At 36.3% G+C, this 16182-nt stretch overlaps 1 protein-coding gene across 1 annotated transcript in view; it reads right to left on the bottom strand.

Annotated features, from left to right (window-relative positions):
- Positions 1 to 2650: 2650 nt before the first annotated feature.
- DNAJC15 (DnaJ heat shock protein family (Hsp40) member C15) overlaps positions 2651 to 16182 on the bottom strand; it is a 68582-nt gene continuing 55050 nt past the window's right edge. Inside the window, exon 6 of the mRNA XM_019447462.2 lies at positions 2651 to 2883. Within this exon, the coding sequence (XP_019303007.1) occupies positions 2813 to 2883 (71 nt within the window). The 3' untranslated portion in view covers positions 2651 to 2812. The remainder of the gene's footprint in view (positions 2884 to 16182) is intronic.

Raw genomic sequence — 16182 nt, 5'->3', positions numbered from 1 at the left:
CGTAACAGAAGGAGAGTATTCAAAACTGTATCTTGTCAGACTCTTAGGCACATGCTTAGCAGGAAAATGGGATGAAGGAAATTCCAAGCTAATGCTACAGGCTCAAATTCCAATAAAATACAGTATGGATTAGAAAACAGAATGTCAATTAAAACGTATATCCTGAGGGGCGCCCGGGTGGCTCAGTTGGTTGGGCGTTCGACTTCGGCTCACGTCACAATCTCGCAGTTGGTGGGTTCGAGCCCCGCGTTGAGCTCTGTGCTGACAGCTCAGCCTGAAGCCTGCTTCAAATTCTGTGTCTCCTCCTCTCTTTGCCCCTCCCATGCTCATGCTCTGTCTCGCTCTGTCTCTCAATAATAAATAAACGTTAAAAAAAAATAATTTTTTTTAAAGTGTGTCCTGAGAACATCCCAATATTGCTTAAGATAACTTTTCAAATTAGTGGTAGCATTTTTTAAAGCACACTATTTGGAAAACAACATTTTCTCAGTGCTCACAACTTCGTATCTGCTGTGTGCAAGTGCTCCATGCTAAAAAGAGGTTATGAAGATGAACGACAAGATTCTTGCTCCAACGGTTCTTGCATTTTTGAGAAATAAGGCATGTTACACAAAGAGTTTTTTTCCACAAGGTACCAAGTTGTAACTATCATGCGTGAGGAATAAAGTGCTATGGGAATTTATTCATTCATTCAACAAATATTTATTGAAGGCCAACGCAGCAGTGAACAGACAGATATGGTCCCTGCTCTCAGAGAACTGACAATTCATGGTGTTACTTTTGCTGGAAACGCCAGAAAGACAGGGATACATTTTAGCTTGGCCTTGAATATTCCTGGGCTTTTGGCAGGTGGAGATGCAGGGATTAGGGCATTCAAGGTACAGGGATAACAATGACCAGAAAAACGAAAAACCCTAATGCACAAGAAAATTAGGACATCCGTGGGGACTTTAAAGTGAGAACAATATTTTAGTGATCCTAAGATTCAACTGATTTTCAGTGAGATCATTATTTTATGTCCCAAAGGAAAAAAATACTTAAAATTTACAGCAGTGGCTCTCAACCAGGGGCGATTTTCCCTCCAAGGAACATTTGGCAATGTCTGCAAACATTTCTGGTTGTCACCCTGAGGGGGTACTATTGGCCTTTAGCAGTTAAGGGCAGGGATGTTGCTAATTATCCCACAATGCACAGGAGAGAGGAATTACTCAACTCAAGATGTCAATATTGCGAATATTGAGAGCCATCAAACTATATAGGATGTCATAAATTGAGAGATGCAACTAGAATATTAAAAAAGTATTTGAAGATAGATGAAGTATAGTGGCTCAGTTTACCTGGGATGACCCAGGATTTATAAAGGATTACAAGGGGGCGCCTGGGTGGCTCAGTCGGTTAAGCGTCCGACTTCGGCTCAGGTCACGATCTCGCGGTATGTGAGTTCGAGCCCCGCGTCGGGCTCTGTGCTGACTGCTCAGAGCCTGGAGCCTGTTTCAGATTCTGTGTCTCCCTCTCTCTCTGACCCTCCCCCGTTCATGCTCTGTCTCTGTCTCAAAAATAAATAAACGTTAAAAAAAAAAAATTTTTTTTTAAAAATAAAGGATTACAGGAAAATATTGCTGGTACCCTGTATCTGAATCCGTTTTCTCAACATTGGGATAGTAAAGTGATGATGACTGGGGCTCTATGAGATAATAATTCCAGGCAGTATAAAAGGCTGGCCCTTCATGATCATGCGTCCATCTATCACTTTTGAGAAACCTTGTACTGTAATCACACTAATAAATCTTATTTCTGCTAATTGTGACTGATCTCAGGGGAAACAACACTGACTCGCCAATCATGTGGTATATTTCTTACTAACTGTATTTAAAGCCCAGCTCTTAAGCCACTTATTCTCTGAGGCTCCTCCTTATGCTCTCAGCTTAAAATACTCTCTTTTTCTTGGAACTTCTTTAGCATATCACCTGTACTTCCCTAATAGTATTCCTGTGATTTATCTTTCCTCTAAATCTAATTTTTGGGGGGTCAAGATCCATGGTTAGTTCACACCTGTAACTCTCAGAGGACCCACTATAGTGCCTTCACATCATAGGTGGTCAATAAATACTTGCAAAATGAATAACTGAATAAATATACAGTACTGGAAGGCTATAATTAAAGACAAATTCCTCAGACTTTTCCTACGTCTTTTCAGCCTTTCCTCACAGGGCTCATTTTGCAAATCTTTAATCATTTTAGTAGCTCTCCAAGTTCTCATGCTTCACTTATAGGGTCTCAGAGAGAACAGAGTTCTTTAACAAGTCCTAACCACTACTTTACAAAACACCATTTAGTAAATTCGATTGAGTTTCCGATCATTTCCCCATGGGATGGCAGTCAGTGTTTGATCTCAAAACATGTAAAGCACCTTACACAGGCAGAGTACTAAAGTCCTCTGAGGAAACAAGGGACAGTGTGAATATAAATAGAAGCAGCAAGAAAATCTCTACTAATTGCTCACAAATCCCACATTACTGATGATGACACTTGAGTGAGGGAGGGGAGCTGGGGGACCTTAGGACTAATGAACAAAAATCTTACACTGTGTAACTACCACAGAGAAAGGAGGAAAATAAGCAGAGTGTTCCTTTAAAAGATAATAAACAGATAGATTATTAATATTTTATTATCATATACCTTAATATTGAAATAAATGATTGTGGTCAATACATGTACGGAAATTGTGAAGGTCGTGGCTTAGATTAATTTGCAGGACTTTCTTGCTTTAAATTCCCCCTTCTCTTCCTTCAGAGTGCTTCTTGGGCATCAATCAATGTTTGGTGGTTGCTTCCAGCAAGTCTTTTGCTTCATTTATTTTGGTTGCTAAGTAAGGAGATCCACCTAGGAGGACAAAGAAAAAACAAATGGATTAAAACTTCATCACTGACGTTTTTAAGTCTCAAATAAAGAAAAACACTCGTAATTGGAATCCTCTGATATTTTCCCACACATTCATCCTGTTGACAAATTATTTTACCAGCTAAGTAGAAATCATAACAGCATAAATTAAATTTGTTTAGTGAAGCACTACAGATACCCAACAATCAAAGATAACCTCTGAGGAAAATAATGAAAGAAAGCTATGATCAGGAATAATTTGAAAAACACTCAAACATTTCATTGGTCAGACACTGCCATTCAAATATTTGATCACAGAATTTTCTGAAATTAAGTGGATGGTTAGGTAAATAAAATAATGGTCTCTGTCCAAGACTTTTTTTCTGTAAAGAGAAGAATATTCATCTATGAAGGAAGGTATCTTTCTGAAGGAGGTAAAGCAATCCACAGGAACTTTTAGAGATGTATCAAACCATACATTCCCACAAAAATGAAAAACATGTTAGAAAATCAACTATGTACTATCCAATCCTAAAAATCATATTTCCTAATGTAGATGAATGAACTAATAGATGAGTGGTAATAAAAATAATGTTTAAAGGAAATGCTCTCTGTTCTCCAAAATAATCCTATTAGGATACTTATGTATACTTGAGTATACATAAGATTAGATTACATACATTAGATTCACTGTACCCTAAAATGAAATTACATCAGTTCTTTTTTTTAGAATTCTTTCTAATGCAAATAGTAAGAAGGAAATTGAGCTGATTTTCAAACTCAGAATCATTATAAATCACAAACAGAACCTAACTGACATACAAAAATACTAGCCCCAAACAGTCACATTAGGCTATTTAAGCATTATATGCCTTCTCATTTCTACCCCTGAAAATTTTTACTGCTTAATGCTTGAGCTAACAATCATATTATGGTTCACCTATCTCTCTGTTTGTTTTTATTTTTTTATTCTCCCCTTGAGTACAAACCATCTACGGCTTTTGAAAACCTCATAAGACCTCACTAGCTTACAAAAAAACAAAATACACCTAGATAGCATTGGTGTGTAAATTGTCCAGGTTTTATCCAAGCCTTTTATTAATATGATACCACCCACTTATATAGGAATAAAAAAGCAGGGAAACAAATCAACAAACATGGTTATAGCAGAAAGGGCAATGCTGGAGGAAGCTATATTTAGCTTTTTGCCCTTGAGGATAATAATGACATTTTTACATCAAGATTTGAACTGCTATAAACACTCATGGAATGTATCAAGGAGTGTCCTTGAATATACAGTAAGAATTACAAGCAACGTTGATGAAAGTTTCCATATGCACTTGGTTATGAAATAAACTGATTTCATGATTATCTTTGAAAATGATCTTAACTTAGGTAATGTCAATCTTGGAAAGCTGTTTAAATGTTTAGAGTTACCAAGGCAATGCCAGACATTCTGCATGTCCTCAACAAATATTAAAATATTAATTGAATTCAAATATAACCTGTAATTGATTGATATGCACTCTGGATATTGAAATCGTAACATGCTCATTTAGCAATTAGCAGACAGAAAAAAAGCCCACACTGGGCTCTGCACAGGGCGTGGAGCCTACTTAAATACAAATTGAAACTTTCCCCTTATCTCACACCATATACAAAAATTGATTCCAGTGTATTACAAATACAATTATGTCAGGTAAAAGATTTCAGAAATTATCTTCATGACCTTGAGACAGGCAAAAATTTCGTAAACAGATAAAAAATGCACTAGGTATAAAGGAAAAATCTGACAAACTGGACTTTATTAACATTGATATTTTTTTCTTAAGTTTATTTAATTATTTTGAGAGAGAGAGAATGTGTGCAGGTGTGCATGAGTTGGGGAGGGACAGAGAGAGAGGGAGAGAGAGAATCCCAAGCAGGCTCTGTGGTGTCAGTGCAGAGCCTGACACGGGGCTCAATCTCACAAACCAGGAGATCATGACCTGAGCTGAAATCAAGAGTCAGATGCTTAGCCAACTGAACCACCCACACACCCCTAAAATTAAGAATTTCTGTTCAATAAATGGACACCATTAAGAGGCAAAAGCAAGACACAGAGAGAAGATACTTACAACACAAAAGACTCATGTCTGGAATGTTAGAATATATAATGTTCTCAAACGTCAATAAGAAAAGGAGACAACACAACAAAAAATGAATAAATGGAGAATATATATTCGTACCATGGAATACTATACAGCAATACAAATGAATGAATCATTTCTATAACATTCACTGCTACATAAATGAATCTCACAAAGATAATAAATGAAAGAAGATGAATACGGAAGACTGCACACTACAGGATTCCACTTACATGACATTCAAAAAAAGGCAAAGCTAATCTATGGCTATAAAAGCCTGACAGTGGTCACCTCTAAGGAGTGGGGAATGACAGGAAAAGTACCTGAGGAGAGATTTGTATGGTTTTATTTCTTAATCTGGGTAATAGCTGCATAAATGAATTCATTTTGTGACAATTCATTGAGTTGTATACTTATCATCTATGTACTTTCATGAATGTATATTTCAATTTTGAAAAGCTTATTGAAAAATTTACTGAGGTATGTCGACCTCCTGCAGTCTGATGACACTACAAACTCATACTGTCCAAAAATCACTAGGTTCAACAAACCTATGATCAAGACCATGATGATGAGGGTAGTGACTAGGCATTATTTGGTGTTTCCAATTCTATTTTCATAAATTAAAGAGTCTAAATCACAAAACAAAGTGTAGTAAGTTGCCCAACACCAGCCACAGAGTTCATATGAAGTGGAACCAGGATTCCTAGGAAGCCTGGCTCCTGAGCTGCCCATATTCTTTTAAAAGATTTTAAAGTAATCTCTCTACCCAACGTGGGGTCAAACCGACAATCCCAAGATCAAGAGTCATACACTCCACTGACTGGGCCAGCCAGGTACCCCAAGCTGGCAATCTTCTTGATCACCATACCACACCATTTTGTTTACAAGATTTCTTGGGTTTTAAATTCCTATCGTATCGAACATGTGGTTGTTGTAGACCTTTTCTGCTTTCTTCAAGCCCATAATCCCATCCTAGGCCATCCCCTTCCTTCTAGAGAAGATTGAAATCGTGAGTGTGATTTATCACTTGAAGTATATATCTAATGTACCCATTAGATAATAAATACCTTGAAGAACAACCTTATATCTCTGTATTATCAACACAGCTCTGAGTACACCGATGGGGTTTGAGGTACTCTTTGTGGAGGAGTAGAAAAAGTGATGAGTTACTATCTATTATTTTCTTAAAAGTTTTTCTTTAAGTTTATTAATTTTGAGAGAAAGAGACAACAAGGGAGTGACAGAGAGAGGCAGAAAGAGAACCTCAAGCAACCTTCACATTGTCAGCATAGAGCTAGACACAGGGCTCAAACTCACCAACGTGTGAGATCATGACCTGAGCTGAAATCAAGAGTCAAACACTTAACTGACCAAGCCCATCCAGGTACCCCATATTATTTTTCTTGCATCAGGTACCAGCTTCATAGAAGAAAAACCACTCCAAAGACCCAAAGATATGGAAAACAGTAACAAGAGTGTCACGAGTAGGTGCTTTAAAAAATAAATATCTGCAAAACAGCGGAGTAAGAAATCCTAACAAGTACAAAAGAAAATAAATATTCTATAATTAGTAAGTGTTTCAAAGTTAGGTATAATTATTAATAATTATATATAACTAATAATATTAGTTATAACTTAATAACTATATCTAATTAAGTAGAATAATTGTTACTAATGTGAGTTTCATAATTAGCACACCAATCTGAGGATTAAGAAAATACAAGTTCCCTTATATCCTTGGGCTTTCCTTAGGTAGATCTTTTCATGGGTTTTTACATATTCTTTAACCTTCATTAAAACTTATGAATGTCTACATTCCAAACCTGTTAAGACAGAAGTAAAAAGTATTACCATCTGCTGATTTGAAGGATCCTTAAAGGCTACCCACAATTCTTAAAAGAAAGATGTTAAAATCATGCGGAGACAGATGGACTTCTGGCATGAGGAGTTCCACTGATCTGCTCCCCAGTGGAACCGGTGAAAACTATGTAAATAACCCCAGCCACTTAAAACCTCTGAAAATGGTCTTAAAAGCAAAAGTAAAAAAGAAACATCTATTCAAGAAAATCTACGACAATTCAGTAAGAAAGGCAGGAAACTGGTATTTGAACCAAAACAGCTTCCCTCCTCTCCTCTCGGCTCAGCCAGACAAACACTTCTGCTGGATTGATGCAGCCAAAAACACAGGGCTCCCCTCTCTCCCTACCTCCTGGACAAAGGGTTTTCTTTCTGGGAGGAGCATGATCTCCATTATTTCTCTTCCTTCCCCCAGCTGCCTGCTGCTGAGGCTAAGTGCTAAGCAAGTGATACAGAAGCTCTACCTTAAGCGTGGCTCCTTTAGAATACTGGGCCTCAAGAGTCCTTCTCCAGTCCATAAAGCGTGGTAGTTCCACACAAGAGAGGCAAGCCAAGAAGACCTCAGGCTACTGCTCCCTGTGTTGCATGCTTAGATCCTACAGCGGGGGTTTCATTTGGAGAGAAGACTGCCATAGTTCCCAGTCTCAACTCCAGAGCCCTGGAAGATATTTTTCCTATGAAGTAAACAGGCCATGAAACAGAGAGCCCCAAACCTCTTTCCAAAGGAACTGACTTCATTTACAACAGAGCATGGAGGGTGCTCTCAAGGACGGTACAGGGAGGAACAGCAGAGGTTCTGAAAAGCAACTGGGAGAAGATTCATGAATCTAGTGAACATACACAGTGACTGTATGTTCACAGGACAGAAACAGGGAACAAACAGCAGAGAGGAGCCCTCCTGGGTTCAGAACAAACATCAGACACTGACTCCAGAAACCGTTTCATCAAAGATGCAACTAGTTGATTGCATTCATTCGAAGAGAAATTTGTGTCCCAGTGCATTATTGAGAACAACTGAGCAACTGGTCAGCAATTAGTGGAGTTTACAATTGGGTGTGATCAAGAAAAGAGAGGAAGAGTGCCCGACCAATACCACTGTCATCCCACAGTGGCTGAGTTGCATACCCAAAACTATGCCGCCTTGAGGAACAGTGTAAAAAGCTTAACAAGGGGAGGTGGGGGGGTGAGGGTATCGACTTCACTAAAATAATCCAGTTACTAAACAAATAAATAAAAACAATAAGCCCTCCCTGGGGTGGACAAATACCCTGAGCTGCTACAATACATAATCTAAAATGTTCAGTTTCCAACAAAATACTATGAGGCATACAAATTAACAGGTCATGACAGTATGACCCACACATACACAATGAAAAAGCAGCAACAGAAACTACCTGTGAAAATAATCAGATGTTGGATTTATAGGAAAAGATTCCCAAGAAGCCATTATACATCCACAGAACAAAATTGAAAAATCACTAGAGGTGCTCAAGAGTAGACTTGAACTGGCCTAAGAAAGAAGTAGTGAACTTGAAGATAGAGCAATTGAGATTACTCAAGCCAAAGATCAAAAAGAAAAAAGAATGAGAAAAAAAGAACACTCTCAGACAAATGTGGGACATCATTAAAACCACAAATATACATGTAATGTGAGTACCAGAAGATGAGGAGAAAGAAAATGGAAAAAAAAAAAATCTTTAAAAAAAATAATGGTTAAAAATGTCCAAAGTTTCCTGAAAAACAATAACCTACTCACCGAAAGAGCTCAACAAACTCCAAGAAGGATAAATAAAAAGAGATCTAAACACAGACACATCACAGTAAAAATGCTGAAAGTCAAAGGCAAGGAGAAAATCTATAAAGCAGTGTTAAATTAATTAAGGTGGCCATTGTACAGAAGTGGCTTTAATGCCTCAGTAGCCTACATAACCAAACCAAAACCTAAGCCTGTAAATCCCTCAACATTAAGAAATTGAAACCTGAGGGCAACTAATCACCAACAGCCAACCAGACTCTTCCAAATAAAGCAAATGCTTAAGCTGTAGTCAATCAAACAATTTCTTTGTTTTGCTTCTGCCTCTTCTCTATACAAGTATTTCCCCTAGCTCCTGTCAGTGGCGTGTTCCTAACCAATTGCAATTTGGTGCTACTCAATTCAAACAGATTTTTGCTCACATAAACCTTTTTAATATGCCTAGGTTTATCTTTTAATTTTTTTTTTTAACGTTTATTTATTTTTGAGACAGAGAGAGACAGAGCATGAACGGGGGAGGGTCAGAGAGAGAGGGAGACACAGAATCTGAAGCAGGCTCCAGGCTCTGAGCTGTCAGCACAGAGCCCGATGCGGGGCTCAAACTCACGGACCACGAGATCATGACCTGAGCCGAAGTCGGACTGACCCACCCAGGCGCCCGCCTAGGTTTATCTTTTAAAAGTAGCAACAGGAAAACAATGTGTCACTTATTTAAAAAACCCTCCAATAAGACTGATAGCTGACTTAACAGAAACAATGGTGGCCAGAAGCAGTGGGATACATAATCAAAGTCCTCAAAGAAAAAAACGGTAGGCCAAGAATCCTAAATTCAGCAAGGCCTTCATTCAGAAATGAAGGCAAAACAAACACTATCCTATATACACAAAACTGAAAGAATTTGTTGTTAGCAGACCACTTGACAAGAAATACTAGAGGAATTTCTTTAGGCTGCGAGCAAATGACCATAGACAGCAATCTGAATTCACACGCACAAAGAACACTAGGTAAAGATCTCCATAATTATAGAAGACAATATAAACACATATTTTTCTTTCTTCTCTTAATTCACTGAAAAGGCAATGAATGGTAGAAGATAATACATACAGAATGTATTGTTGAACCTATAACATTTAGAAACATATGCAAAATATATTTGCTAGTAATAGTACAAAGGAGGTCTGTGGGAACAAAGCTAATATGGACTAAGGAAATAACATGAGATGATGAAGTAGTAATACTAAGCGTACTGTTGGGTTTGTAACATTAGTAGATATAATACGTGTAACAATAATACCACAAAAAGGGTACACAAGGAATAGAGCTATGTAAGACTAATGTTTCTAAATATTACTGGAATCTAGTACAAATACGAAACAGAGTCTGATAAAGGAAGGGTACATATGAGAAACCCTACAGCAATCACTTTTTAAAAACCTCAGAAACAGTGAAAAAATAATTAATGAAATTAAAATGCTAGAAAATATTCACTCCACGTAAAAGAAAAAAGTAAAGGAGGAACAGAGGAGTAAAAAAAAAAAAAAAAGACATGAAGCATAGAAAACAAAAAGTAAATCAGACATAAATCCAACTATATTATTAGTAATAATACATGTGAATGGGTTAAACAATCCAATTAATCAAAATGTTGTCAGATTTTATTTAAAAAAACACGACCCAACTATATGCTGTTTGCCAGACACAAAAACACAGATTGAAAGTAAAAGGATGCAAAAAGATATATCATGAAAAAACCAACCATAGAAAAGCTAGAGTGCATATTCTCAAAATAGACTTTAAAAATGTAAATGAGATTTTTAAAAGGAACACCTAATAGGATCAAATTCATTAAGAAGATATAACAATTATAAACATGTATGCATCTAACAACAGAGGACCAAAATATATGAAACAGAAACTAACAGCATGAAGAAAGAAGCAGACAATTCAACAACAAAATTTAATGCCCCACTTTCAATAACGGATATAACAACTAGAAAAAAGATCAAGAAAACAGAAGAATTGCACAACACTTATACCAACTAGATCTAACAGACATCTACAGAACAAAACACTCCGCCCCCCCGAAAAGCAGAATATACATTCTTCTCAAGTGCACATGGAACATTCTCCAGGAGAGACCATATGCTAGGCCATTAAACAAGCCTCAATAGGCTAAAAGGATAGAAAGAATCACATTATGTTTTCCAAACACAATGGTATGAAATTAGAAATCAATAAGGACAGATTTAGGAAATAAATATGTGGAAATTAAACAACATACTCTTGAACAATCAATGAGTCAAATGAGTCAAAAAAGGGAAATTAGAAAGTACTTGAAGATAAATGAAAATGAAGACACAACATACTCAAACTTATGGAGCACAACTAAAGCAGTGCTTACAAGGCAATTATAGCTATAAATGCCTATGTTAAAAAAAGAAAATCTTAAATCAACGACCTAACCTTCAACCTTAAGACAATGTAAGGAGAAGAATAAACTAAACCCAAAGCAATTATAAGGAAGAAAACAGTAAAAATTAAAACAGAAATTAATGAAAGAGAGAACAGAAAAAAAAGAATTACAGAAAAATCAATGAACCCAAAAGCTGGTTCTTTGAAAAGAAACCTTTAACTTGTTGATCAGCAATAAAAACCTTTTTCTTGTTCGACCAAGAAAAAGAGAACAGATTCAAATTATTGGAATTAGAAACCAGTATTACTATCAACCTTAGAGAAATAAAAAAAAGGTTATAAAAGAATACTATGAACAGTTGCATTTCAACAAATTGGATTACTTAGATAAAATGGACGAATTCCTTGGAAGACACAAATTACTGAAACCCGACTCAAGAAGGAATAGACAATCGAATAGACCTATAACAACTTAAGAGATTGAATCAGTAATCAAAAAACTATGCACAAAGAAAAGCCCAGGCCTAGACAGTTTATAGAAGAGGAGGAAACACTTCCTAACTCATTTTATAAGGCCCACATTATCTTGATACTAAAACCAAAGACATCACAATAAAACTACAGATCTATATTTCTTATGAATATGTATTCCAAAAACCCAAGAAAATACTAGCAAACTGAATATACCAACATATAAAAAAATTATACGCTAGACCAGGTGAAATTTATCCCAGGGATCTGAGGTTGGTTTAACAACTGAAAATCAATTAATGGAATCCATTACATCTATAGAATAAAAAACAAAAATAGAAGGGGATTTCCTAACCTGATAAAGGGCATCCATAAAAAAAACCTACAGAGAATACCATACTAATGTGGTAAAGACTGGATGTTTTTCCCTAAGATCAGAAACAAGACAAAAATGTCTGTTCTCACAACTTCTTTTCAATGTATATAAATATATATATTCAAACATCAATAAGTACATTAAACATAAAAGAACTAAATACTTGTATTAAAAGTCAAAACCTGTTAGATCTCATTAAAAAACTAAAACCTGCTGCTTAGAAGCGTCAAACTTCAAAAGTTAAAAAAGGCTGAAAGAAAAAGACAGGAAAGGATATACCATGTAAACGCTAACCAAAAGAAAGCTGGGGAAGCTACAGTTTCAAATAAAGCAGACTTTATGGCAAGGAGCAATACTAGATATAAAGAAGGATATTTCAAAACCAGGAGTCAATCCACAAGGAAAATATAACAATTCTAAATTATCTGTCCCCAAGTTATATAACCATACCATCACAGTAAGTGAAGCAAAACAAACAAAACCTAAATGGAGAAATAAACAAATACACAACCATAGTAGGTAAACAAGAAAACAGCAAGGATATAGAAGATCTAATCGACAAAACAATTTACCTTACTCATATATCTTTAATATTGAATTCAAGAATTACAGACTATACAATGTGTTCACAGATTACTTACCAAAAATTAACCATATATATGCTGGGTCATAAAGTAAGGTTCAAACAACTTCTAAAGAACTGAAACCAGAGTATGTTCTCTTCCCAAGTGGAATGAAGACAGAAATCACTAACACAGATAACTAGAAAATATTCGGTCACTAGGAAATTAGGCAATATATGTTAACACATGAGTGAAAGAAAAAAACTTTGAACTAATGGTAGCTAAAACCAATGATCTGAATATTCAGTTTAAAAAACAGAAAAAGAACAGCAGGGTGCCTGCGTGGCTCAGTGGGTTAAGCATATGACTTTGGCTCAGGTCGTGGTCTCATGGTCTATGGGTTTGGGTCCCGTGTCAGGCTCTGCACTGATAGTGCAGAGCCTTCTTGGGATTCCCTCTCCCTCTCCCTCTCTCTCCCTCTCTCTCTCTCTGCCCCTCCCCTGCTTGCTCTCTCTCAAAATAAATAAACTTAAAAAAAAAAAAAAAGGAAAAAGAAAACGAACAGCAAATTAAAACCAAAGTTAGAAGAAATAAAAATAACAATTCACGATACAGAAAATTAACTTACAAATGCAGAATAACAAAATACGACCATAAGTTTTTAAAAGACTAATACACATATATTGACCTTTAGCATGACCTGTCAAGAGAACAAAGGGGATGATACAAATGAACAAATTACGTTAACACTGAGAATGAAAAAGTAGTGAAAACCACAGCTACTACAAACATTAAAAAGGTATTAAGGGCAGGGGTGCCTGGGTGGCTCAGTCAGCTGAGTGTCTGACTCTTCATTTCTCTCAGGTATGATCTCACCATTTGTGAGTTGGGCCCTGAGCTGATAGTGCTGAGCCTGCTTGGGATTCTCTCTCTCTGCCCCTCCATCGCTCTCATTCTCTTGTTCTCTCAAAATAAATAAATAAACTTTAAAAGACAAAAAAAGGTAATAAGGGGATATTATAAACAACCTTGTGCCAATCTGAAATTTTAGGTGAACTGGAAAAATTCCTATAAAAAAGTTACCCAAAACTAGGGATAAGGAGAAACAGAAAATCTGAAGAGATGTATATTTTTTAAATGCTGAATCTGTAATTTTAAACCTTCCCACAAAGAAGTCTCCAAGCCCAGATGGCTTCATTGGTGAATTCTTACAAATATTAAAACAAGAAGTAACACATCTTACACAAACTCATTCAGAGAACAAAGGAGAACACTGCCAATTCCTTTAAGAGGCTAGAGTGACCCTGATAGCAAAATCTATTAACTTTCTAAAAAAGCAAAACTACAGGCTAATTTTTCTCACAAACGGAGGCACATTTTTCCTTGTAAATACCTTAAGTACTATTTATGCCTTATTTAAGAAATCTTTACCTACTCTGTGTTTTGAAATATAGAGATGTATTGCTGTTTCGTATCACACATTTACATTAAAATCCATTAAGAATTAACTTTCTATACGATGTGAGATGGAGTCAACATGCATTTTTCTCATCTGGGTGTACGGACACTTTGGTGCCATTGCCTTTACTGGTGCTAAGGCACTAGCAGTTTACACACCAATGATGTTTTTGCAACATCATTACAAATGTCCACACAGTAAAAGGAAAACAGTTTCACCTAAGAGCTCCTGAAAGGGTCTCAGGAACCCCTGGTGGCCCACAGAGCCCACCTTGCTAAGGCTGCTATATATCAGTGAGAACGAACACACTATTGCTTCACATTACAATATGGATAATTCTCACAAGGATAAATACTGAACGAAAGCAGCCAGGTGCAAATGACTACACACATTCAAAAGAGGCAAGACGAATTTGTGATACTATGAATGAAGACAGTGGTTCTTTTTAAGAGTGAAGTAGAACTGGAAGGGCTCATGAAGGGGTTTCAGGGGTGTGGTGACGTTCTAGTTTTCGACATAGGGGATGGTTATACAGGTGTGTTTGTAAAAATTTATGTAGATATATACTTATGATTTGTGCACTTTTCTGCTTGCATACTTCAAAACGGAGTATATTTAAAAAAAGAAAAAGAAGCAGAGATTGAGGAGAAAAATTTCTTAAGAAGTAAATTACATCACTCTACTGCTTAAAAGCTGACAGAAACTTCCCACTGTGTTTAGAATCAAGTATTACACACCACCTACAGCATTTCATTATCATAAAGCACACCTGCAGTTTTCAAAATGTGGACACCACCTCATCTCCTGCTCTCTCTCCCCTTGCATATTACACCCCTATCATTCTAGTCTTCTTCCAAGTAATTAAACACCCCTAGAGCCTTTGCTTATGCTAGTTCCCTGGCCTTACAAGCATTCTTCACACAGCTGGCTTCTTTTCATCCTTCAGGTCTCCTCACGGAGGCCTTCCCAGTCACTGTATGTAAAGCTGCCTCTTTCTCACACCCTTTACTACACTAACCACAATGTGAAATAGGTTTACTTCTTTTTTGTCTGTCTCTCCAGTAGAATTCATGCTCCATGAAGCCAAAGATCCAGTTGTCCTGTTTTACAGTTAAAGCCCCAAGATTTACCGCATCTGGCACATTACAGAAGTTAAATAAATACCTTCTGAATGACTGAAAGAATAGTTACAGATGGTTTCATATCAATCAATAAGTATGTAAAATATTTCATATGATCATTATGTATTATCAATCCCAATTCTATTTTACCTGTAAATTTTATTTGTATGCTTGCTTTTTATCCATTTTCTTATTCATTACTCATGAAAAAAAAAGTTCAAGTGTCAGCTATACAGACTATAAAGATGAATAACCCATGTTCTTTATGTTTTAAAGATCACATCATCTATTTACCAAGGAAAATCAATGTGGATAAAACAAAATCATACATTTACTAAAAAAGTTATTAACTCAAATACACAGCCTTAAATCTAATTAAAATTGTTGAAATAAGGGGAAGAAAAGAAGAGCCCTTTGAAACAAGTATGAGTCTAGTACATCTATCAAAAAAGGAAATCAAGCTAATTAAGCACCACTTTTTCTTAGTGAATCCATTTTGACTCTTGGTGATCATGTCTTTTTTATAAATGTTTGCAGTACATGTTCTAAGTGTAACATATTGTAATAAATTGTAATATCTTATTACTAGGGCTATTTGTCAAATTTAGCTTCTTCTACAATGAGAGTAATTAGGGGAAATCCATTCATTGGTATACTTTGATTTGTCTGTAGCCCCAATATTTAATTTTTATTGAAACACTGTGAAAGAAGAGTGACAATAAACAATGTTTATTGAAAGAGGGCATAAATGAGAAAAGACGGAGAATCTCTGCTGCAGGCAGGTAAACTGCAGCTAAATGTAAGAACTTTCTAGTAGTTAGAGCTGCCTACCAACAGGCTGCTTGTAAAGCAGAAAGCTCTCCATCACTAAAAATCTTTCAGGAGAGCTAACAGGCCATTTTCCCCAGGATGAGCAGAAACAGTCCTGACTTAGGAGGCAACATTGATCAGATCAGTGTCTTTCAAACTATGGTAAAAAAGCACCTTTTAAAATATTTCCAATTTGTAGTGGACCGATACTTTCACAAATTACAAAAGTATCACACATTTGGATGTCACCACAATGTCAAATTGCTACAGAGGCTTCTAAATGCTTACTTTGATTTTTGTTTGAAACTCACTGCATACAGGTGACAAGCCGGCCTGCATGCACGAGCA

Source organism: Panthera pardus, unplaced genomic scaffold (genome assembly GCF_024362965.1).
Source record: "Panthera pardus isolate Hobbes unplaced genomic scaffold, ASM2436296v1 HiC_scaffold_1, whole genome shotgun sequence".
Taxonomy (NCBI): domain Eukaryota; kingdom Metazoa; phylum Chordata; class Mammalia; order Carnivora; family Felidae; genus Panthera; species Panthera pardus.
Note: the sequence above shows the minus strand (reverse complement) of the source record. Positions and strands in the feature narration are given on the sequence as shown.